At 41.2% G+C, this 25373-nt stretch overlaps 1 protein-coding gene across 2 annotated transcripts in view; it reads right to left on the bottom strand.

Moving 5' to 3' along the window:
- LOC138265923 (indoleamine 2,3-dioxygenase 2-like) overlaps nt 1-25373 on the bottom strand; it is a 260844-nt gene that overhangs the window by 37224 nt on the left and 198247 nt on the right. For both annotated transcript variants that reach the window (XM_069214114.1, XM_069214115.1), the window contains one exon: nt 9435-9534. In XM_069214114.1, the coding sequence (XP_069070215.1) occupies nt 9435-9534 (100 nt within the window). The remainder of the gene's footprint in view (nt 1-9434; nt 9535-25373) is intronic.

Genomic DNA, 25373 nt, shown 5'->3' with positions numbered 1-25373 from the left:
CAGTGGCAGATCATCTGGGGTGGCTGACCAGGCTCCCTGTAAAGGTAGAGGATGCAGAGAGATGCTCCCAACAGAATAATGTTTGATTGATGGGAGTTCCAGAGAAGGCTTAAGGCTCCTCAACTGAGCTGTGCAGGGCTGCTGTGGTACTGGGATGGATGGGGATGCCACTGTTCTCTGTGGAGAGGGAGCATAAGTTCCTGCACTAGCCTACAATGCCTAGGGCACAGCCTAGACCCATTGTGGCTCATTTAAGAACTTTAGGGACCGAGACCATATACTGCAGATGGCGCATGCCCACGCCCTGGAGTATTGACAACTGACCCTCAAGAAACATTTGCAACAAATCAATTTCAAATCTGCCTTGTTGTTAACAGCCTATCTCCGGGTCAAGGTGGGCCCTATGATGCACATTTTTATGCATGCGAAGGAGGTGTGGGATTGGCTGGAGAGGCAGAGTCACCTGATGCCACAGGATCAGATTATAGATGGTTCCCCTGAATGGCAGACTCAGCAGCCAAGTCAGCCTGGGGGGTCAAGGGTGAGTCCCACCAGTGGAGAGGCCCGCACTGAAAGGGGCAAGGTGGTTGTGGCATTGCAGAGTGGTCTTCTGAAGCCCTCAGTGAATCATTGGAAGGCCTTTGATACTGTCTCGGAGCCATCTGATGTCAGCTCAGTGAGCTCCAGTGTGTCTGCTGAAGAGATGCACCTCCTGAGAATTACCCCAATGACAGTGTCAATCTTGTCTGAGGAACTACTCCAGTGATGAGGAATTGACAATAGTCTTGGCAATGTTGGGTGGGTGGGAAGCCATGGGGGTTTTTGTCTTTTGCATGTCCTTGAACCAATGGGACTGGCCAAGCACCACCCCAATGGACTCACTGGAGTTGATGGTAAGCAATACAAACTTTTGGGGGTGCGGCAGGTGTCTCAGGAGTTTTGGGGGGTTGGGTTGTTCTACACCCACTGCATGAGGTGGCAGGGAAGGGATGCATGGGGGGGCATATAATGGGAACTATGGCAGTATCATTTTCAATTGAGTTATTGAGGCAGAGGAGTAGTTGGTGGCTGTGCAGACACTTCCCAGACATTAGCAAGAGTGGGATCCCAACATGCAACCAGGGACACTTCCCTTAGAGTTCTATCTTTGAATGTGAATGGACTTGGGAACAAGCTGAAGTAGGGGGTGGTGCGGAGGTATTTTGCAAGACGGGTGCCAGACTAGTTTCTGCTGCAAGAAATACATCTAAAGGGTTCTCAATGTGACTTCCTGGGCTAGGGTAGGTTCAAGTTATTCGTTCACACTGGCTAATCAGCGGAGGCCCTGATCATTTTTTTTGTTCTGTGGCTGCAGCACTTTAGAAACAGGAACACCATCTACCTGGCAAGAGGCATTTTGGATCACTCCTCGATCGTCACAGAGGTGTGGGCGATCCGGGCCCTGCCATTACATTAGTTGGCACCAGGATGCATAGGAAGTGATAAACTGGGATTTGTGCTGCTATGCTATGGAAGTCTTGAGTCAATGCTTTTGGGACAATGAATGGTCGGTGTCCTAGGGGATGGTGCTGTGGGAGGCGTGGTAAGAGGACAGCTAATTGCACACACAGCAGGTTAACACAAAGAGAGGCACCTGTTGGACCTGGCCCTTTTTGCACGGTCATCCCCCAATTTTTTGTCTCCTTCCTCCTATTTCTGTTTTTTTTTAAACTCTGAACACTTTACCACTATTAACCAGAGCTATAGTGCATATGCTCTCTGTGTAAATTGTACTGTTAATTGGTTTATCCATGACTGGCATATTTGATTTACTAGTAAATCCCTAGTAAAGTGCACTAGAGGTGCCCAGGGCCTGTAAATCAAATGCTACTAGTGGGCCTGCAGCACTGATTGTACCACCCACATAAGTAGCACTGTAATCATGTCTCAGACCTGCCACTGCAGTGTCTGTGTGTGCTGTTTTAAACTATAAATTCAACTTGGAAAGTGTTCTCACTTGTCAGGCCTAACCCTTCCTTTTTTCTACATATAAGACACCCTTGTGGAATTTGGGACCTCTGAACTCACAAATTAAAAAAACATATTTTTGTAAAGTTGGTTTTAAGATTGTGCGTTTGAAAATGCCACTTTTAGAATGTGGATTTTTTCTTGCTTGAACCATTTTTGTGACTCTGCCTGTTTGTGGATTCCCTGTCTGGGTTAGCTTGACAGTTGGGCTCTTTGCACCTCTCTCCAGACAGTGACACAAAGAGGGCTGGGGTTCAGCCTGCATATTCCAATGATCCATCTGTGCTAGGAGGGAGGGGAGGAGTGGTCACTTGCACCTAAAATGACTCTGTCTGCCCTCATATAATACATCTCTAACCCCCTGGTGTGTGTCTGAGGCCTTGCCTGAGCATGGCAGGATTTCACAATCAAGTGAGACTTTCCTTTGAATTAAGCATACTTCAAAGGCCAAAATGGGTATAAGAAAAGCACCCAAACCCACAGACTTTAGACACTTCTTTGGGTAGAGACTCTACCTCACAGACATTTCCTGGAGAAGAAAACTGGAACCAGAACCTGCATCCTGCCAAGAAGAACTGTCTGGCTGCCCAAAGGACTCAACTAACTTCTTTCTGTGAAGGACTGCAGCCTTGCTGTTGCCCTGCTGCCTTGCTGCTCTCTGGCTGTGATGAAGAAGTGCTCTCCAAGGGCTTGGATAGAGCTTGCCTCCTGTTCCCTGAAGTTTCAGGACCAAAAAGACTTCTCTCTTGCAACTGGACTCCTTGTGCAGTGAAAATTAGATGCACAGCTTGCTAAAACCGATAAACAGCCTGCTCCGCGGTGAGAAATTCACTGGACGCTGAACTGGAACGACGCAGAGCAACTTTGCAAGGAGAAGATTGATGCAGCGCCTGAGTTGCCACCAGAACTTCCACGCATGGCCTATCGGATCGACGCACAGCCGACCTGGGATGACGCAGCCTGACTTCCAGAGGGCAATCGACGCAGCACCTGCCGTGTGGGAGAAAATTGCACACAACGCCCACCGAATCGACACAGAGCTTTTGACTTTGCTCCGCAAGCCCAGAATTCCATGCACAGACCCCAGGGCATCTGAAAACCCCGCAACCCGAAGAGGGTCAATGACTGAGTGCCGGAAATCGACGCACAGCCGTCCCTGCATGGAAACTAAATGGCGCATCGTCGTGTGCAGCCCTAGAAATCCACACACACCCCTTTGTTTCCACGATTCTCCTCCTCTGTGGCCCTTTGCGGAGATTTTTCACCGGAACCACGTACTTTGTGCTTGAAAGAGGTTTTGTTTGCTTTTAAAAAACTTAAGACACTTTATATCAATTTTCAGTGATATCTTTACATTTACTTATTGCATCTTTGATCGTTTTGACCCGCATTTAACCAGATAAATATTATACATTTTTCTAAACACTGTGTGGTGTATTTATATGGTGCTATATGGTGTTGTTGTATTATTTATTGCACAAATACTTTACACATTGCCTTCTAAGTTAAGCCTGACTGCTCAGTGCCAAGCTACCAGAGGGTGGGCACAGGATAATTTGGATTGTGTGTGACTTACCCTGACTAGAGTGAGGGTCTTTGCTTGGACATGGGGTAACCTGACTGCCAACCAAAGACCCCATTTCTAACAGCACCATATTGTGACATAGTTGGAGAGGGATCTATCGAAAGTTGAGGTGGCCTATGTGAAACTGCAGAATCTGATGCAAGTCCAGGATCTGACCGTTGAGGCTGGAATATAGATGGTTAGTTCATCAGGAGGTGAGGCCCCTGTATCGGGATTGGCGGAACATGATCTATGCTCCTCAAGACAGGGCATAAGATGGGGGAAGCTGTTGGCCTGGCTGGCCCTGAAAGAGGAGGGCCAGCAGTTCATCCTGGTTGTCAGTATGCTGGGGGTAGGGCAGTGACGTCTGTGGCTATAACCTGGGCCTTCACTGGCTTTATGCTTCCTGGCTGTTACAGGAGGCAATGGAGGGCTTGCCGGAGTTTATTTGGAATCTTCTGGTGATGTGACTGTGTGAGGAGGCCCATGACTCGATCAATGAGGAGGTTACAGGAAGAGAAACTGCCCAGGCTCTGACACAGCTTAAAAGCATGAAGGCCCTGTGTCCTAATTGTTTCCATGCAGAGTTCTTCAAATGTGTGAAGAGCATGGTGCTCAAGTGGCTACACTCTGCTCTGTGAGGATTGGTTGAGGGGCAAAATTCCCCTGAGACATTTGGACAGGCATGGGCGGTGCTAATCCATAACACCAAAAAGTCCCCAGATGACTCCACCTCATATAGGCTGATCTTCCTGCTAAATGTGTAGAGCAAGTCGGGGTTCATATCGCAAAGATCCACTCATCATAATCTCTGATGGCTCTTGAACTGCCTGGTCCAATGGATTAGCATAGAGGAGTCAGGCTTTCTCATGGCGCTAGACACCGAGAAGGCATTTGGCTCTCTGAAGTGCCTCTATTTGACAGCCCTACTCAAGCATATGTGGTTCTATATGCTGACATATAGTGATCGGTACAGCTTTAGTGTTATAGGCTAACGGCACGAATGCAGCTGAACAGTGTACCGTCGGAGGAGTTTGAACTGTGCGAGGCATCAGGTAGGGGTGCCCTCTCTCCCCACTACTTTTTGCTGTGGCAGTGGAACTACTGGCAGCAGGAGTTCAGTGAGATGCACTGCGTAGGGGTCTGTGATGGGAAGCCTTGCCAAGCTGTTATCGTTGGGCATCTTTTTTTTTTAATAATCTTTTCATTTTTTCCCATGCTGCAACCCAACATTCACACAGTAATCTTTACTGTGCCTATATTACTTTGGGGGGCAAAGCCTAATGGCATGCAAGAGTACATAAAAAAGCACTACTGTCATACTCATTTACACACTTGTATATATGTCTTTGAATCAGCCCAAAAGATTCTAATTACATGAAAAATTGGTTTTCCATGTCATAATCATATACAATTAGCAGAAACACATGAATGGAATTCAAACACCCAATATCATCCATATAAGTTAATTCTTCAAAGGGCTCAGAGGACACAGGGCACACCAATATTGGAACAGATGCTTATATTGTACATTGGAAGACATTAAATATTTCAGTCAGAAATTCTGTTCTTGTTTGTAAAGGTAAAGGACAGAAGTCTGTCTGACAACCAAACATGTGTCACCCCCCTTAAAGTCATGAAGGCCTCTGGCTTTTTCAATGCGATGAGAAAAGCCAGTGAAAATAGTTCACCATGTCAGGGAAGTACAAGACTTCAGAGAGCTGTGTATCACTACATATGGGCAGGACAGTGGGTGATATGTAGGCCTGGTCGAAATTTCAATTATGTTGGAGTATATGGAGGAATTGGAGTGTTTTCAGTAACTCCTCATTACTCTTGCACGTGAAACTACCGAAGATTACACAATTATTCCCACTTTCATAATTAAGATTAATTTGGGGCTGCAATACTGCTGCAGGATCACAGGAACAACAAGCATAACGAGAGCCAGGGGCTACAGGCTTCTGCTGTTCTTGTTCTGTTATATTAAGCACTATTGTCTTAGCGCAGAATGCATCATTTGTTCCATTTTGGATGTGAGGCTACATTGTGGGCTAAGAAAACAGGGCTATATGATATATTATGCTCCTGGTGTTATTCCGCATAATCATGTGTAAATTTTCTATAATACGCCACAGCAAATTATGCGAGTTATGCCCACCCCTATTGGTAATGCCATCTTCATGAGAGAAAATCAGAATGCAATCACTATAAGAATTTTAGGCATGTGCAGAATGGGCATTTATCATAAACATCAACAAGCATGTGTCTTTTGGACGAGCGAGTGATCAATGGCAAATGAGGAAAGTTTCTGCAGGGGATAAAAATGGTGTTACAAAATTAGATAGGTAGTATGGTTGTGAAGCCAAGCTGATACCGGTAGTGAGGCACGGCAAGGACCTGACTTACCATGTCAAACAAGGAAGAGTTTTCAGAGGACTGTGTAGCACTGTGGGGAGACGGAACAGTGGGTGGTATGCCTGTTTCTGTGAGAGAAAGTAAGAAATGCATTCTGGGATACTAGAGCAGCTTGAACCTGAATGCTTGTCTACATACAAGAACTAGTCCCTTTCTTATCTTAGAAAAGCATGCATAAACCTTAAAGGGCAGAGGAGGAATCATTGACGGAAATCGGTTACTGACTATGAATTATGCTGGTGGACATACTGGAGTGGTCTGTGATGGAACCAACTAAATGGTCAAGTGACACTATTCAGTTCAACTTGGGTTAAAGAAAGCTTACGTTACACGGGTTGACCTGAAAATGATAGTAAAGCTATGCTTAAAATGTAATTATTGAAAATGTAAGAGATGAGCGTCTGGCATGATATCAGTTTGTAGAGCCCTATCATAGTCAGCTCTAGTTCATATGATGAAACGTTAGTCAAATGTCATGTGTTGGTATTTTGTATGAGACGTATAGACAAGGCAAAAGGCAAAACGAGTTTAATTTCAAATTAGACATATACTTATTACATGCCAAGCATGCACTTAGTTCGTAAACTGAAAATTATAACAAATAACGATACAGAAAATGATTACTTTGTTGTTATCTATAACCGGGTCTCCTAACAAGTTTTGTGCAGAAATGATAAAAGTAATTTTAAAGTAGAAGCAACATCTAATACTGTTTTGTAGCTGACTTTTGCAGTAAAACACTATGCCACTGATTCTTCACATAGGTTTGCATAGGACATCAAACCACTGATGTTATTTATTAATTTTAACAAACCGTTGAACAAACATGGAGCTGAAAATTTAAAACGTAGGGGGTGTCAAACAAACCATTTATTCAATGGGTATTAAGGGAAATTAGGGTTTGAAAGGTGTGGCACAAAATACATCTCCTCTATTAAGGTGTGGGGAATTTCACAAAGGAGGACAGAGATCAGAAAGATGGTGAAGTCTTGATAGGTGAGGCACCTAGCATGATTGGTTATCTGATTGATGATCGTTGTAATAAAGAGATTTAAAGCTAGGGAGGATGGGCGTCCACCACAAGTAACAAAATCACAAACATATTTGGTTCATTTAAATGTTTCTGTAATTTAAACCTAAGCTCAGCCCATGGTAGCTATAGCAAAAAGCAAGCAAGCCAAGCTTAACTTAGAGAAAATATGTAAAAAAGTCAAACACATAACACAAAATATTCCACTCCAATTTATAAAATCGATTAAGCAAATGAAACCCAAACAACAGGGACCCAATAAGAGGCATTGGAGATGCTATTTTTTTTATATTTAAGTGAAAAAACCACCAACAAAAATAATATACTCAATGTAAGTCAATGGCCTTGGATGACTGTGGAAAAGTAGCAAATTCAGGCAACTGAGATGGAGTCTGGGTCAGATATGACAAATGTATTGGTCGAGGTGAAAGTCTGGAAGTCAAAAAAGTTTTTAAGTACTACTACAGAATGGGACTTTGGGGTCTGATTTAAATATTCATGGTAAGGCTACTCTGTCACATCAGTGATGGAGTATCCTTACTGCCAAGATGATGGTCTGCCCACTGAATTTAGATGCCGGTGGACCATAGGTGTAACCATGGCAAAGACTACTCTGTCTCCACTATGGTTACACCCCTCCGACAGTCTCACATCACACCCATCTAATTTAAATGGGCAAAAATAGAGGTCATGTTTCTCTGCCTATCACCGCCAGGAAAACTGTTTAATGCCCCTGCACCATGAAAGATAATGCTGATGTCAAGAAGGTCATTTTATTTTTATTTTAAAAAAGAAAATCCTGCTTCACAATTTTGTTTTTGAAAATCAAACAAAAGGTATGATGGATGGCTCTGTCGTGTTGATGGACCCATGTGACAAACGTTTAAAACCATTCATGGGAACTGCTGTGACAGCAGTTCCTACCAATGCTTTAAAAATAACTGCTGGCTTGGCAGTTATTTCTAAATTTGGCAGGTGCAGTAGTCTTGGTCTGATGGACGTTAATTTCCCTGCATGTCAACGGAGATTATACAGCCCACCAACTATGAAGTTGGGCTCTTTGTCACTTTTTTTAGGAAAAACATTCAATTGCATAGTAAGGCCAAATGCAGGAAAAGACTGTCACTTGTTGAGAAGAGAAACTGTTCCAAGCATGTCACTTCTGGAAGTGTACCCACCACTGGTACTCTTGTGCGATACAAAGTACTTACTTAGCTATCACTGTGTTGTCTATAGAGTGTTAACTCAACATACTGAAAAACCAATCAAGCTTGCAAGCAACCAAGTGCCACTGGGAGAAATACTTGCATAAGCAAACAATAAGAAAATAAATGAGAAAATAAATGTAGACGTTTGACTTTATTCCCATAAGCGTGTCTCTATGCTTGAAGAACCCAACCACCCCTGACATGGAATGTGGAATCAACATCCCAACCCACATGAAAATGCATAGACATAAATAATGGTACATATTAAAAAAAGGTCACTACAGCTTCCTCCTACTTTCAACAGAGAAAAAACAAAGCATCACAACCACGACCCAAAAGACACTATAAAATAACAGAAGAGCCACATTCCAAAAGAAACACTCCAAATAATTAAAATAGTCTCCCTATAAACTTTTTATTTGTGAATAGGCACAGAGACATCATAAATCCTAAAACTTCCCTCCTACATATTTGTCAAACATAGTAAGGACATCATTTTCCCCTTCAACAGACTGAGCAGGACCAAGATTGCCGATAGGCACCTTTCTGACCTTCACCACTCCCTCAAAACTCTACCATTCATTACCACATAATCACAGCTTTCCCATAAGTCTTACCCACCCTGGCTGAACCCTTAAATATATTCTCCTTTATGTTTACCCTAGTGGGATCTTTAATTCATACAAACATTCTTATCACGCTTTCCCACCTCCAGAATCTTGGTATCATGATACTTTGTTAAAAGATGTTTGAACCAAGCATTGCTACCAGTGATATGAAAAAGGGGCAGTTAAAATGTTTTATGATCCAGCCCAATATGATTTGAAATAAATATTTGCAAATATTAAAGAGAAGTCACTAGTGGACTTCCTTAGAATGACAAAAACTGCTGCAAAGCAGACTTTCCTCCCAACAAAAATCCCTATATCTCTTAAAACAAATCATTTGTTCATTGTTCCAATACAAGAGACTTTCAGACATCAGTGTTCTGCATAAATCACTTCATCCAGCAGTTCAATCTACTGAATAACTCTTCAACAGCCACGCTCAATATTCAACTCCTTACAGACTAGAACATCCCTGTTGTGGTCCTACCCATCTACACATGCTCCCATCCTAGCTGTTTCTTTGCTGATTCACAGCAACACCAATCACTTACTCCCTAGTGGTACAGTGCTATAACAGAAAACAACTAGAAATACTCCACCTTAATACCAGGGGTTGCCTCTTTTTCAACAAGAATGGTAACCAGAATAAATCCCCTCAAACTTTCTCCTCCAGGGAATGAAATTATGGGATCCAGATTCCTAAATAAGAAAAAAACATGGCTCATTAAAAATTATCCATGAAGATGTTTCAAATTACAATATAAAATTGAAATGCCATGCTACTTTTTTCATACAATGTATTGGAGGACCATGTCATGAATGATTGCATTAGTTTAGTTTATAGCCCTCCATATGGTTTTATGTGCCAGGATCGGACTGGCCTAAAGAACAGTCACGTAGTGAGGTGCTGGTCTGACAGATCAGTGTGTGGTTCAGTTTTTTGGATGCTTGTGGGCCTGTTTTATGGTCTACTGGACTGGTTTGTACTGTTGATTTCCCTAACATTCAATCAAACATTGCCAGAAGCAAGCTTAAGATTATGCAGTACTACATACCTTGAAAAACAGATATTTCAGTAAGAAGAACAAAAAACGAACATACCAAAATGAAGGTGGAAGACGCAAATGTCTTTATGCCACAAAATATCAACAATAAGACTTTGCTTGTGTTCTAAGGTAAAACAATGGAAGAGTTTATTCCACTCATTAGAACTGTCAGGTGCATTGCCCCATGGAGGGCTTCATGCTCCTATGATTTCACTTTTGTGATATTTCCATTTAATGGGCATTGCAACCCATGTTCTTCTAAAAGGCTCTGTGAAAAAGTGGAATATTAATTGGAGAGGATGATGGTACACCAAAAGTCACATGTGAGAAAGTAGCTCATTAGTTGAGGTGGATTGATGCCCACCACAAATAATAATTTCCACAACCACAGTCACCTAGTTGCACTTCAACAGGAACTAGGAATGATTTAAGGGTGACCATGATGGAATGCAGGTTATAAGCAGAACTGAGGTTGGACTCGGTTTGAAGTTTTAATTTCAGACTTAGTTTCTGAAATGGAAGTAAACAAATACAGAAGTTGGGCAAGGCAGTGGGACGTAGTGGCCAAGAAGGGCTTCACAAGGCCGGAAAGCTCTTAGACGAGGGCCTAGTGAAGCCATTGACTTATGATGGGAAATCTCCAAGTGGGAAAAATTCAAAATGTCCCTTGACAGCTGGATACCTTTGGTGCCTTCGCATGGTGAAGATTTAAGAATTTTGACTAAGTCACTGTGTTGGAATTTGGATTCCTCCAGCAGGTAACCCTATCCACGCTTACCTTAGTTCCTGGGTATCCTATTGCAAATAGCCCTAAAGTACCCCTCTGTCCAAATCCAAGATGATAAAATATTTCTCCACTTGTGCAGAACCCTTGTGCCCACCTTAGAGGTTTGGCCAGTGAAATTAGCAAAGCCTCCTCTGTGTTTACTTCAAACTGTTTCTGGGGGCATCTCTTCCCAATGGAATTGGTGCCTACCTGCCTGACTGGAGGAACAAAGAAGGGCCCTGACCAGGTGTCAGCTTACATTTGCCTTGACTTATTTGAAGTTAATCAAGCTCCTGGGCACAGCCCAAATGGTCATCAAGCTGGAGGGACAGAAACACACATCTCCGCACCTAGGTCTTTGTCCTGCTCTGGAAGCAGTTTTCACACCTTATGAAGGGAGCTATTCAATGGCCATGTGACAGTTGGAGCTAATGTAAACAGGCCTTTATAGGCTTTTAGCGGGGAACATTAAACTTTCTAAAATTACCTTTTCTAAAAATAAAAATAAATTAAAAAGCCAACAAGTGAATTGGGCTTGTAATAAATATTTCAACACATCCAAGAATTAAATCTGTAGGTGTTTCCTAGATGAAGATAACATTATGAAATTTGATATTGACTCACTATTCTTTCCTATCTAGAAATCTACTGTGTTATAGTGAAAATAGTTTTTGCTGTCTTTTCACTGTAAAGACGTTTAACATAACTATTTTACGTAACACGTAACATGCACCCTGTCTTATGGTCAGGGAGACCCATGTAGGAGTGACTTATTAATATTCATATAGAAAGTTTAAGCCTGGCAAAAGAGGTTTTTAGACAAGTCGAATTTGTAGTTCTGCTAGTGACATTTAACTTACAGGCCCTTGATACACTTTGTAGCATATACTAGGGACTTATCAGTAAGTTAAATATGCCAATTAAGAGTAAGTCAAATTTCAATGTTTTAGGGGCATAGCACATGCATCCGGGGCCTCATTAGCTGAATCCCAGTGCACTAGGTAAAAAAACACAGCAGCATTGGCATTCAAGAATCAGGGTGATCATGCAAAAAACAGTACATTTTCTTACAGGCAGGGGTTGCACAATATGCACTTTGAGATTGGGCCAGCATAGATGGGCATATGATGGTCATTGCTGAACTTCATCTCTGCACTGACAGATGTGAAATGAGTGAGACAGGACTAGGATAGGTTTGCTTTGCATACTGGAAGACTAGACTAAATGAAAGAAATAGGTTTAAAGAACCAAGAAGAAAGAAAACTCTTTAGCTGCCTGCTGTATTAATGAAAGTGTGAAATCAATGTGAGCTCATAGACTCTTTATGATTGCAACAATAGTTTTAGGATTAAGGCTAGGTTATAGTCTGAAATAATTTAATTTAATTTAAGTTTTAAGAAAAAAGGGAATATAAAAAGTTAGTGATTGCACATCAACCATATTTTTAAAATACACAAATATCAATTATCGACTTGAACGAGACAAATAAGACAAGCTGCAAGCAGTTTGCAGATTCTGTGGAAAGGTGTATCTTTGTCAAATGTTGCCCTTCTATAGGGTGGGAGACCTTTACATCATATTGAGGAATTTTATATCCTAACATTTATTATACCTGCTCATTTTCAAAATAATAGGAATATTCTGAAACACAATAGTCATTCTGAAGACAGGCTGCTTTTCTGGCACTAACAGAATTGCCTCAATAAAATTGCCCATTTTGGTATTTGTTATAGGAAAGTTAATCTTTTTCCCTCTTTCCCTTCCACTAAGAAGACAATTAGAGAAGACTATATATGTATGCTTGTTGTATGTGTTGTCAGTGGTGGCTATATTTCTGCATTATTATTGTGTGTCAACAATTAACCCAGAAGAATGACTTAGGAGCTACTTCAATCAACTTTGAAAATTGAGCTATTACTAACTTTGTGACATTTGATGAGATTATCCAGTCTGCTCTTTGGTATCCCATGTAAAAGAAGTCTGCTTTATCAACATCTCACAGGAGCTAACATCTCCGGTCAGAGGTATCATAATGTCTTTTAGTGTCTATTTTACCATTCAGTCTAGGAGTGCAGTGGCCTGACCGGCACCGTGAGGCTGGTGGTCTCAAGACCAGCACTCTCGTAATGAGGCCCTCAGTCACCATAGTACCCGTTCAGGTCCTCACATGTACTGTACAACTATCTCAATAAGGAAGGGATCTGATCTTCCCCTTGAAATGGTATGTAAATCCTGAATCTACACTGTTTGACCATAACAAATAACTGATCAATTGTAGACAAGGGTAGGGGGGAATGCTGAGTATAATGCATAGCAGTTTTCTTGTGTTGAAATGTCTGACACATATACATAGGCCCATACGAAATACCCAGTCATGGAGAATTGTGGGTCTGGGGGCATCAGTCTGGTTAATGTAGGAAGCATTGAAATCACCCAATTACCTGTAACCTACTTTGAGGGATGGGCAGTAGGGGCGCTGGGGTGTTATAAGCATTTAGATTGAACTAATCTTGATTCTCTACCCCACCAGTCAGCAACCTGTGGTGTCACGGATGTGTTTTGGAAATTACCATTTGTAAGGTTTTATGTAGAAGGATCGCAACATCTCCAGTTGCCTTTATGAACCCGGAAAGGTACATTCAAGTATATCCATTTCTACGTAAGAAGTTACAGGTTATGCACATTATATGGGTATCTTGTAATAAAACGACCTCTGGAGTGAAATTGTAATACAGTCTCCTCTCATCATATCCTTAAAACTGTTTAGGTTCCATAGTATGCAATACTTTGGGTGTTTGGTGTTAAAGCCATTAATCATCTTAGAGATGTGAAAATTGATGGGCACGGGGAACTATTCAATGTATTAAACCAAGAGTGTGTATTAAATTTTCCCTCAGTGAACTGTAATTTCTAGCACCTGTGTCTCGCTCTGATGAAATTATGTGCAACTTTAAACTTAATTTCCTAAAAATAATTTCCTTTCCTGAACTATTGCACTTTAAACTTAATTTCCTAAAAAGAATCTCTTTCCACAACTTTCCCTAGACCTGCATTTCAACTGAAGCATCTCTTGCCCTAGTTAAATTTGAACACAATCTGAGTTTAAGAAGCTTAACTAAAAAGCCCATACCTCAGGGTTCTTAAGCTTATTCCGCTAAGGTCTTTTTATCTGCTCAGTACAAACTGTAGCAAATAACACTTATTATAATTTGAGACCTATGCCATAAGTAAAAGGTATTTATTTTATTATTTCAGTGAATCAGTATCCCAAGCTGCGGGTCTGAGTAATTAATTTAGTGCTGGCCCTTATGCTATATCAGTTCCACATAGCAACAACCAAAGGTTAACTATTAATTACTACTTCTGTGACATGGTCTCATCTGGTCATAGTCACACACCACGGTCCTTTGTGTAGGCTTATTTAGTGACTTTCCAGCCATCTTCAAAGAAGAAGGCTTGAAAGGTACTCCTGTCTTTTATCTTTACAGTAGGCATGTTCTACTTTTTTGGGGGCTTGTCTTCGCCATGTGTATGATAAAGTTCTTTGGGATCCTAGATTACCTTACTATCTTCTACCCAATTACACACCTCTGAGGTTGTTTCAAAATATTTGAGATTTGCTTTCACTGTTCACATATTCTACCATAAGTAAGATTTGTCCTCATAGCTTACTTTCAATTTGGCTGAGAACATTCACATTTATTCTTTGATCATAGCACTGAACTTTTCTTTTACTGTTAAAAAGGAATGTTGCTGTTGTTGCAGCAATTGAGTATAGTCCAGAAATATAATTATTTTGTTGGTGTCAATATCCCTACTTTGGCCCTCGAGATTACCAAAAAGTGACGGTTGGGATGCATTAATTCATCTTAGCCCAATGGTAATTACTGGAGGCCGCACCCCAGTCTGTCAACTAGTATGCCTAGACATGGGTCCCGTACTCACTTTATCACTAAAACCAAGCTGCATCCCACTGAAGAGTCCCAAACTGGGTGAAACAGGTCTTGTGCTGCCTGTGTTCTGGTTTCTAGTGGAGCTGGATCAAATCAGATTTGCATGTGGCTGGGACTAGTCTGACGTGGCATTGGGGGCAGAAAAAATATGGAGTGGGGTGCCGCCCTGAGTAAGTACCAGTGTCTGAGATTAAATAAAGAATCCCACTTAGCACTTCTTTGTTTGGTCTTCAAGGTAGCATCTCTATCCAAACAGTTAAGGAGCCATGCTATGATTGGCTGGGCTTCAGTGTATAGCATGCCCTTTCGATGAAACTGCAAGCAGGGAAGGTCTCAGGCAGTATTAATATCTTAAACCAGTTAATCAGGAACTGTTTTGTCCACAGACGCTATTCGCCCTAAGGAATGCCCTCTATATCCTCAAATTAGTTTTGCATCCTTCACTCTTGATGGTGTCTCTGATGTATGTCAGCATAACTGGCATTAAATAGATTTAGTTATCCATCATCTAGGAGCAATCTTATGCTTTGTAACACAGTCAACATTTTTTTTAAGATCCTTTGTTAACATAAATGTATCCTTAAGAAGTTCCTTATTTTTTTACTCCAGTGATGTTCTGGAAGCTTTAAAAGCTTTGAGAATTGCATCCATGGATGAAGACCTGTTATTTCATCTGAGGCCGCAATTGCTGTAGGAGTGAATGACAGCAACTCATGAATACTGTTGGCATTATTTTCCATTTTGTCTGGATTGGCTGGTTACCTTTGTCCTCAACCATAATATTCCTTAGTGACATCCCACCCTAGTTCTTGCAGGGCTCACCGGTGAAGGAATATCAATTATTAAAGACAGCGTGTCTCGCTGTTGGTCTGTCAATTAGTTCAGCTTGAAGTGGGTTCACTTTCTCTCAAGGGGTAATTTGTCATGGTATGGGTATGGGTACTAGTACTACCTCAACAGCTACCAATCTTTCACTCCCCCTTCTATATAGCTCTCATAGCAACAACCCCTTAGCTCTACCCCACCTCCTTGACTAGTGTCTCAACATATTTGTGGGTGACACCTCACAGTTGTTTGCCTACTCTTATTATGTTCCATTCTGGAAGCCCAGCTAATCTCCTACTAATCTTTGGTATAATTCACAATTTATAGTTGATGCCATGTAATCTGCGGTCTGCACCTTAGCAGTCCTGGCATACAGTCATGGCAGAGGTCTTCAATATTTACAGATTGTGTTGGAAACACTGAGTCTTGGGTGTAAGGCATGTTAAAGTGTGTCTGCCTTCCTGGTTAGCTAGCCACACCTCCAGGTAGTTTGCTTTTATAAAACAATGTTTGCAGAGTACACCAACAACATAATGGTGCCTCCTCAGCAAATCCTGCCACCTTAAGAACAACTGCTGTACCAATGGTTGCTCTGAAGGCCATGAGATCCTCTGTGATCATTTTTCACAGGGGTGAGGTGACATCCTTCACTGTTCTTGCATGCTGGTAGCCATCACAGCAGTCTCTTAATGAGACTCATAACATTTTCCTTAATCAGAACGTGTTTACTTTTTAAATGTTGACAAAAGCAGAGTATGGCATTTTTTTCAGTTTAGTCAATGATTTACAAATTCATTCACATTTTCTGCTCAGTCAAAATGTTTAAGGCTTGTGCCTTATAATATTTTACCGATGTTTGCAATGTCAGTCAAATAGAACATGATCTGATAGTGTTTACAGGCTTAGTACCTGTTTGACCACCTCTCGAAATCCTTGAGTGCTGAAAATGATATAATATATAACTTGCCCAAGTTCAAATTAAAATTATATTCACTTTCCTTTAGATGAAAATGCTGCCAGATATAGGTTAGTTCTAAAGTTGGCTTGCCCCACTATTGAAAGGAAATATTCTCCACTTATTATTTCTTATTTTATGACTAGTAAGTCTGCACTTGACTTAGTCCTGACCCTAACCAGTATTAGTCCACTGAATGGGGAATAACTATGCGACCCAGAAACACTGAGTGAAAGTGTGCATGTGTTCCTTTATTCAGGTGGCTATTCCACTGTACCACCTGGTCTGAGCAGGTGGTGAACATCAAAGGGGGAGGACAGTAGAGCCTGCCGCAAAAGGAGGTTGTGCCTCACTGGGGATAGAAAGCAGTGCGTTGTCTGTGTCCCTTGTGGTTCTGGGACGGATACATATGGGCCTGGATATAACTTTGTCCACAGGACCTGCACCTCTTGACTCATTGTTTTACTGTGTACCAATTCACACCTAGTAAAATAAGATCTGGGGGCATATTTATACTCCGTTTGCGCCGGAATTGCGTCGTTTTTTTTGACGCAATTTCGACGCAAAACTAACTCCATATTTATACTTTGGCGTTAGACGCTTCTAGTGCCAAAGTCCATGGAGTTAGCGTCATTTTTTAGCGTGGACACCTACTTTGCGTTAATTATATGCAAGGTAGGCGTTCCTGTCTAAAAAATCGACTCCGAGGCATGTGCGTCGGATTTATACTCCCGGGCAAAATTCACGCCTGGGAGTGGGCGGGTCAAAAAAAATGACGTACGGCCGATTTTGCGCTGTTTTTTAGCGCCTGCAAAAGGCAGGCGTTAAGGGACCTGTGGGCTCTGAAGGAGCCCAGAGGTGCCCTCCCATGCCCCCAGGGACCCCCCTGTCACCCTTGCCCACCCCAGGAGGACACCCAAGACTGGAGGGACCCATCCCAGGGACATTAAGGTAAGTTCAGGTAAGTGTTTTTTTTGTTTTTTTTGTGGCATAGGGGGGCCTGATTTGTGTCCCCCTACATGCCACTATGCCCAATGACCATGCCCAGGGACAGAAGTCCCCTGGGCATGGCCATTGGGCAAGGGGGCATGACTCCTGTCTTTGCTAAGACAGGAGTCATTTCTATGGGGGTTGGGAGTGAAAAAAATGGCGCAAATCGGGTTGAGGTGAAAAAATTGCCTCAACCTGACTTACCCCATTTCTTGACGCCCAAGCCCCATATTCCCCTACGCCGGCGGTGCCTGGTGTATGTCGTTTTTTTTAACGCACACCAGACGGCGCCGGCGGCTAACGCCGGCTAACGTCATTCAATAAATACGGCGCCCGCATGGTGCTTCAGAATGGCGTTAGCCGGCGCTAATTTTTTTGACGCAAAACTGCGTTAGCGCAGTTTTGCGTCAAAAAGTATAAATATGGGCCCAGGTGTTTCCATGCCCAGTAATTTTAGGTCAATAACATCAGACCACTTGTAGTTTCCATGAGCAGTACCCTCTCTGCTACTCCTCCCAAGGAATCTCACACCGGACAATTGGTAATGAGAACCTAGGTATTCCAGCTGGAGTTTGAACCTTTGATCTGCAGAATACGTATAACTCACTGCAAAAGGTATTGTATCCCAATTAGGTATAGCACAAGCAGTAGTGCTCTCTACCTTACACTTAGACCTCTGCAGTATTTATTGTAATTCCATATGGCATCTTGATCAAATTTTTTGTGCAACATATAGACTGTGTTGATTTTTCTAGTGATTTCCTTCTATTTGTTTACTTTACCCATTCTCTTCTTGTCTGCACCTTAAGCTATGTTTCCTCTCATCTCTTTTCCCACTGATTTTATTTTTGTCGATTGATTGCTCTTCATTATTTTCCTTTTTAGTCCTCTTTTTCTAGCTCAGTTCTTTTCTTGTAGATTCTTTAACTCTTTACATCCCTTTGTCTATGTTACATATTTGTTGCTCCTTTTTTTCTATTTCCTCTTTACTTTTTTTACCATCTTCCCCTGTGCAGTGTGCACAGGTGATAGTGTACTGAGTTGTGCAGAAAAATGATCCTCATTGATGAAGCAAGTGATGTTGTGCTTATCAAGATAGCAGGATAGTGCACTCTGACCTGCAGCAGAAAGATGCTCAACCTCTTCATTTCACTCTTGCTCCCTCTGAGACTCCAACACTGACTGCTGTTGTGACTGAGTGTCACTTCCCCCTTTCTCTCTCTCCTCTCTCATAACCAACTAGTTTTCTCTCCTCACACTAGGTTTCTCTCTTAGCTTTCTTACCGCACCTCTCTCACCACACATTTTCAGATCCTCGCTAGCTGCTGTTATTGACTTTGCCAAATCCAGAAGCTTATAATACTGCACCATAACTGGGAAAGCCAGTGGCAGCTAATAGCCATCTTGAAATAGAATTATGTATACTTGTATGATGGCCATCATGTTGCATGAATGAATGTGACATTATAATAAAATCTCACAAAGATATTCAAAGATAACCAGCCTTATGTGCACATGCCCGCTCTTTTGTACGCAAGTGTGGCCAACTTTAAATAGGTTAGAAGCCCATCATAGATGACATCTGTACATGCAAATGTGAATGAAAGTGCAGATGTTTTTTGAATGGGTCAACAAGATGGTTGTCCTTCCTAGGAGCACACAAGGACAGTCATTTTTAGGTTGAGCATAGCAGCACACAAGTGCTGCTTTTCAACACATTGTAATCTATTCTGTGGGCTTTATCTATGCCCATCTCACACCCATCACTTTCATTCTTTCCTGTGCTTGCCTTTCAAAAATCCCTTGATGTCATTGGTAAATGGTTTACGTTTGTCCTGCCTTAAGGCTCTTTTGTGACACTGGTCACATTGACCCTGTTACATGGGTTATTGCACGATTGCTGATATACTTTAGTATGGGTGAACTCCTTTTTTCTTTTTGTCTCTCCCCTTCCGGCTCCATGGCGGCCATGGCACTTTGAAGTTTCAGACAGCGCAAACAGCGCAAACTCGATCAGTGGTATTGGAGCGTTTGTCACATTGTTCACACAGTTACCTAATTGGAGTGATTTCAATTTTGCTTCAATCTCTCCCAATCTCGCTCCATGGCTTTAAAAAATCTGTGGTTATTGGTACATGCTTTACTTAAAGACACAGAAATCATCAAATTGGCTCTCCCACCACAGTAGGAGAGCCGATACTACTATATTCACTGCACTCGGGAAAACTCGCCCCATAATGCTTTGCTGGGCATTCCCTTTACAAAACATGTTTGCTCATAAATCTACTGTGGTGGTCCTAGGACAATGGGGCCACCTTCAAAATGTTCAAAACAAGATGCTCTTTCTAACTACTCTTCTATGGATCCCCACACTAGGTTAGTTGGAACCCCCAAAAAATAATCCTTCCCATCATTCAGTTTCTTTTCAAGCTCTCTCATGGCTGGAAGTTGTGTTTTACAGCTTGGAGCAGTTTGTGTTTTAGTGGCCTTGTTTGTAATGTCATTGCACTAGGCTTGTTAATCTTGAAAATGTGTAATGCACTATGCCCTGTAGATTCTAACTATATGGTTATACTGCACTACTTTCTGCCATTTTCTTTTCATGTGGTTATGTCCCGTATGGGCTAACTATATGGTTCCATGACCATGTTTCCTACAAATGCTATTGTTATTGTAGTGCCCTATAGGTGCAGTTCTGAGCATTACAGTCAACATACTACAATATTTGTGGCACTCAGAAACTCACCCCATAATGGTTTGCAGGGCATTCCTTTTACAAAACATTTGTTCTCATAACCCAGCCTTCGGTGGACCTAGGACAATGGGATCGCCATCAAAACATTAACCAGTAAGTTCACTACAATGTGCTCTTTCTGTCTAGATGATGTCTGGGTCCCAACCCTAGGTTAGTGGGGACCCCAAAATAATAATCCCTCCCACCATTCTGTGTCTTTTTAAGCTCTCGTACAGCTGGAACTTTTGTTTAGCTTTAGTAGTTTGTATTTTAAGGGCCTTGTTTGAAATAGTAGTCTAGTAGGCCTGCTAGCCCTTCAGGTATATGGAGGGCTGCTGGAATTATGTGGCAGAGAGGACTAAATTATGCTGCAGGGTTGACCTATTTATGTAGCAAGAAACGTCCAGTTATGTATTTACAATGCCAATAGATCTAACTCAACCAAATGTGAGACAGACCCATTGTTTTGCAAATGCTTGTTAATCTGTTGGAAACCCATTCTGGAAGATGGTGGCCACAAGCCATGAATATGCAGACTGCACTCCAGGCATTGGTTAGGGCCCCTTAGCAGTGTACATTGCTTACTCTGAGCCATTGATTTCCGGTGGAGGGCACCAGCACTCATTGTATTGGGTCAGCACTTATTTTTTTGCAACAGGCATTTACTTCAAGCAAACGAAACATGGCAAAGACGGAGGAAGAGAAGAACGGAAAAGCATCACAAAGGGAGAAAGCAGAAAGCTAAAAGAGTGAGCTGAAGGGGCAGGGAGTGGATGTAAATGGAATAAATGGCTTTAAGATTATGCAGCCTCAGTATTCGGTGCGCCTATGTTTATTTGCAGCAGCTGCGTGTTTCAAAGGAGAGCTTTGAGCACAGACACGTTTTTATTTACAAATTAAGCACTGAGTGTATGAAGATCCACCAGGCCCTTGCAAAGTTCACAAAAGTAAACAGAAAAAACTATTTGAAAAATAATTTCTGTGACACCACACAATTGTCTATGAAAACCTGGTACTACCCAAAACTACTATATCTGCGAGTGATGGCTGTGCTTTCAGAAAAGAGGCGATAACTATTATTCAGCTTGATGATTTGCATTCACCGAACAACAGCGAAACACGGGTCATGTTATGAATTTCAGGAAGAAGTCATCTTTCCTAAATGCTTCCACATAGTTATAATTCTATAATCAAAGGTGATCCATGAATGCTCTTATAGTATATGTTAAAGGTAGCGAAATAAAATACTTTATTTACTGGTTTAGCAGGTTTCCCTGGGTCAGGTTAGTTTCCTGCATGCGAACAAAGATGAAGAGTAATTAAATAAAAATAACGATAACTTAGCAAATTATCTTAAAACATTGAGATATTTTTATTTTTTTATACTCTGCAAAAAGGAGGACACGCCAGGGTTAGTCTCTACTTTTAGAGTCATACAAAAGAGTAAACCATGAAGACGAGAATGTCTGAATTGCTTTCCTGAAGTCTTGGTGGACAAGACATGTAAATGATTTATTAAGTTTGGACGATGATTCTATTACGACAAAGTTAGTGTTAATAATATTTCTAAACCAAATATCTGTTCCGTCAATGTTTACATTCTTTCTAGGTCTGTGGACTTGTTATGCTTGTTTTTGCTAACTTTAAAGAATCTGTCAACCAGTTGGCGAGCCTTTCAGAATTTCTTTTAGAGGAAGCGATTTCTTAGCCCAAAATCTTCAACTCCAAATAAGGTTATTATTTTCTTTATCTCTTATGCCATAGAAGAGAGACAAAATAAATAAATAACATATATAATGACAATAAATAATATATGTAGTATACACACACACGCATTCACCTTTATGCATAAATTAATTAGATAATATAAATGTTACCTGTTTTATATTTCAAACTGTGGAATATATCGTTTAGTTAGACGTATTCCTCTGCAATTATTTTGCATGATATACACACATTTTCTGATTATAACGTAGTCATTAGACCTATGTATAACAGCTATGCGTGATGAAAGTATGTGGCGCTAAGCGAAAAGACCTGCGAAGCACTATTCTCAACAGGTTGTCCCCCACCAGAAAGGGTACGTTTTAATTACATAAATGTTGTTTTATTACTGCACAGAATAGCCAGGACACAGACATCAACACATATACTAAAATATAAGTAACAATATTAAGCCAATAAAATATGTGCCGAAAAGCATCGAATGCACTTGCTAATTCGTATATAACTGCAAAATCAGAGTACATTCTTCATGATACTACAACTATATACTACAACTAACATCTTCGTTTAACTTAGGAGCCCACCATGACATAATCCCACGTTTCAATGGTTCTCCAAAAATTATACAATAGGCTGAATTGTAATGTGCTATATTTTCAAAAGTAGGGAGAGGACATTTCTTTCACATCTGAGATCCAACAGATCTTGCAAACACACCTTGTGACACCGAGAATCTACAACTCTCTTTGACTCCTACCTTTTATAAATATAACATGTGGATGTGACCAAACTAGAGGCATGTCTCACAACGCACAATATAATGCTAGCTCAATCCATTCCCAAAAGGTATGACGTTGGAAACAGGTGAAATCATATTCTCCTAGACTCCCGGACCACCCTTGGACATGCATGGTCAGAAAGATGCTAGCCTTTTTTTTACTTTGCGGGCATCAAAACAGGTCTGCGGTACATAAATTCAATTTGCTAAAAATTTACACATAATCGATTCTTGTGTCAGTCTACAAAGCACGTAATACCCCCACCCCCCATTCTTACACTATAGTGCCCAATTAGCTGCCAAAAGTGAAAACACTTAATAAACACCCTGAAATTTAACTTGGAGGACTAAAGTGATTTAACTTTGCCTGACCTTTAATACCAGCTGTTGTTTGTCCGAACGGGAGGAGGAGTCAGGAGCTTGACATGGGCTAATGCGTAGGCCTGAACTTTGCCAGGCTGAAGACTTCACTGTTCCTGTGGGTGTGACCTCTTCAAGTTGGTAAAGTGCCTCGAGGCCCTACCCCTCATAACGAGGCAGAGGGTCACTGTTTACTTCAGCCCTGGGTGCTTCAGTGCCAGCAACTCTTACTGACCCCATCCGACTCTGTAATGAGGTAGGGACTGCTGACTCCCCTCATTGGTTGAGGAAAGTCAGCAGTCCCAAGTCACCTGGGACCTCCAAGGCAGAGCTAAATGGGTGTGATATATTTTTATGTTTGGTGCATGCATTTATGTATGCATGAATATTTGGGAGTGAGTGATTTGACTGGATGTGTGTGTGCGCATGTGTGAATGCAATAGGTATGAGTGCATGTGTAAGTATGCTTGTGTGTATGTGAGCATGTGTGTCCCTTTGCAGTCCTCCCTGATAAAATGAAGGGCTGTCACTGTTTAATACCCTAGCAGCTCTGGATTACACCACAAATGAGAAAAGCCATGCCACCATGAGATTCGTCCAAACTGGTGAGTTGTTATTTACATAATAGCTTCTCAAGCCAGTCTCACATACCATGGTAACCAAACAGGAATTCTTATATGAAAGGGGGAGCCTAGATACTAGGGCAAAAAGTCTGAAAAACATATGATAAACAATGAAAAAAAACGTTTTGGGAAAGAGCAAATAAGGCAGCCTGAAACAGGAAAAGAAACTATGTGAGCGCCATCTTTTATCATTAACCCATTACCTCTCCTCTCTTCAAAGCTGCAAAAGACCCTAAAGTGCAAAAGAGTCATCCCTCTTACTTTCCCTGTGTTTTTTTTATCTGCCCAATATTAGCACCATTTAATACCACCTGCATGGCGGAGGCCAAATGCTTACCAGCTATCTAGCACATGAACTGGGTTGGGCCTGTACAAGTCTCACAAAGCCCTAACTCCCTGTTCAGCAGGACAAAAGCTTTGCCTGTATCCAAAAGGAACAATGCAATGCCTCCTAATTAATACCCACCAAGTCCAATGTCTTTAATAAGTAATACATCTTTGCCTCCCGAAGTATACCAAACATAAACACAGCCTTGTTTCAGCCAACAACATAATAAACCAAAACCAAATTTCGATAGCTACACCAAGATTTTGATAATCTCTTTATAGTGAGTATTTAAAAGGCCAATAGTAAGGTATTAGCTCGAATCTAATTGGCTTTTCATGTTTCAAGAAGATTGTTAAACCCCTGTTCTGTGTGGTATTAGCCTTTGGCTTTTATTTTCTTATATATATATATATATATACATATATATATATATATATATATATATATATATATATATATATATATATATGTGTGTGTGTGTGTGTGCTTTCATTCAGCCCTCTTCTTCCAATGGCCTGTGTCATTCAAAGTTTTCTGCCATCCACTGTAGCGTTCAGCTTGGGGTAATATGTCAGCCCTCTCCAGCCATTGGTTGGTCTCACTGGAGTGAAAGTATTCTGCTCTTTCTCAAGGAGTAAGTCCACATACAAACTAGTTCCCTTAAGTGTCAGGGGCTACTAATGCAATGTGTGCTTTTCAAGAGGAAAAAGATTTTTGTTTTTAGGTAATGTTGTTCCTTTGGAATGATGATTGCCAGACACTTTTTCCAACAATAAAGTTTTGCAGAAAGCATGACAAAAAAAAAACAAACATTAATATATTCAAAGGGCTGTGTGGAAACATCAGTCCTATTGGTTTGCCAGGGTTGAATAAAAAATGGGTAGTAGGCCCATGTCTCAAAATGACATTACAATTGCAAATTCCTTATACCCCTCATTATTTATGCCATCTTGTAATGCTGCTTTCCTGATCAATATATTTTGGAAGTTAATTTGGGCTTCTATGGTCAAAATATTGGTCATTAAAATGTTTGGGACAGATGTATCAAAGTTCCATTTTGCATTTCCTAAATAGAGAATTTTAGGTAATTGCTATTTACGAAATGCAAATAGTATGTAACAAAATAGCGATTCCTGACTAGCAATTCCTACATAGTCGCAATCGCTATTAAGGAACCACTATTAAGAAATACATTTCCATTTGTTCCTATGGGCCTTCAGGCCCATAGGTGCGAGTGGTTTTGCATTTCTTAATTTGTGATTCCTTATTAGGGAATTGCAAATTAGGAAATGCAAGACCAAGGGTGCCGAGGCCCCCTTTGATGCACCCCAAAAATTAATTGTGCCCATGTCAAGTGCACACATGCAATAGGGGCATGTGTGTGCTACATGGCTCTTTAAAAATGCATTTTTTTAAATTTCACATGGTTACCATCAACTTGGAGTTGATGGTAAT

This window comes from Pleurodeles waltl, chromosome 11 (assembly GCF_031143425.1).
Source record: "Pleurodeles waltl isolate 20211129_DDA chromosome 11, aPleWal1.hap1.20221129, whole genome shotgun sequence".
Classification (NCBI taxonomy): domain Eukaryota; kingdom Metazoa; phylum Chordata; class Amphibia; order Caudata; family Salamandridae; genus Pleurodeles; species Pleurodeles waltl.
Note: the sequence above shows the minus strand (reverse complement) of the source record. Positions and strands in the feature narration are given on the sequence as shown.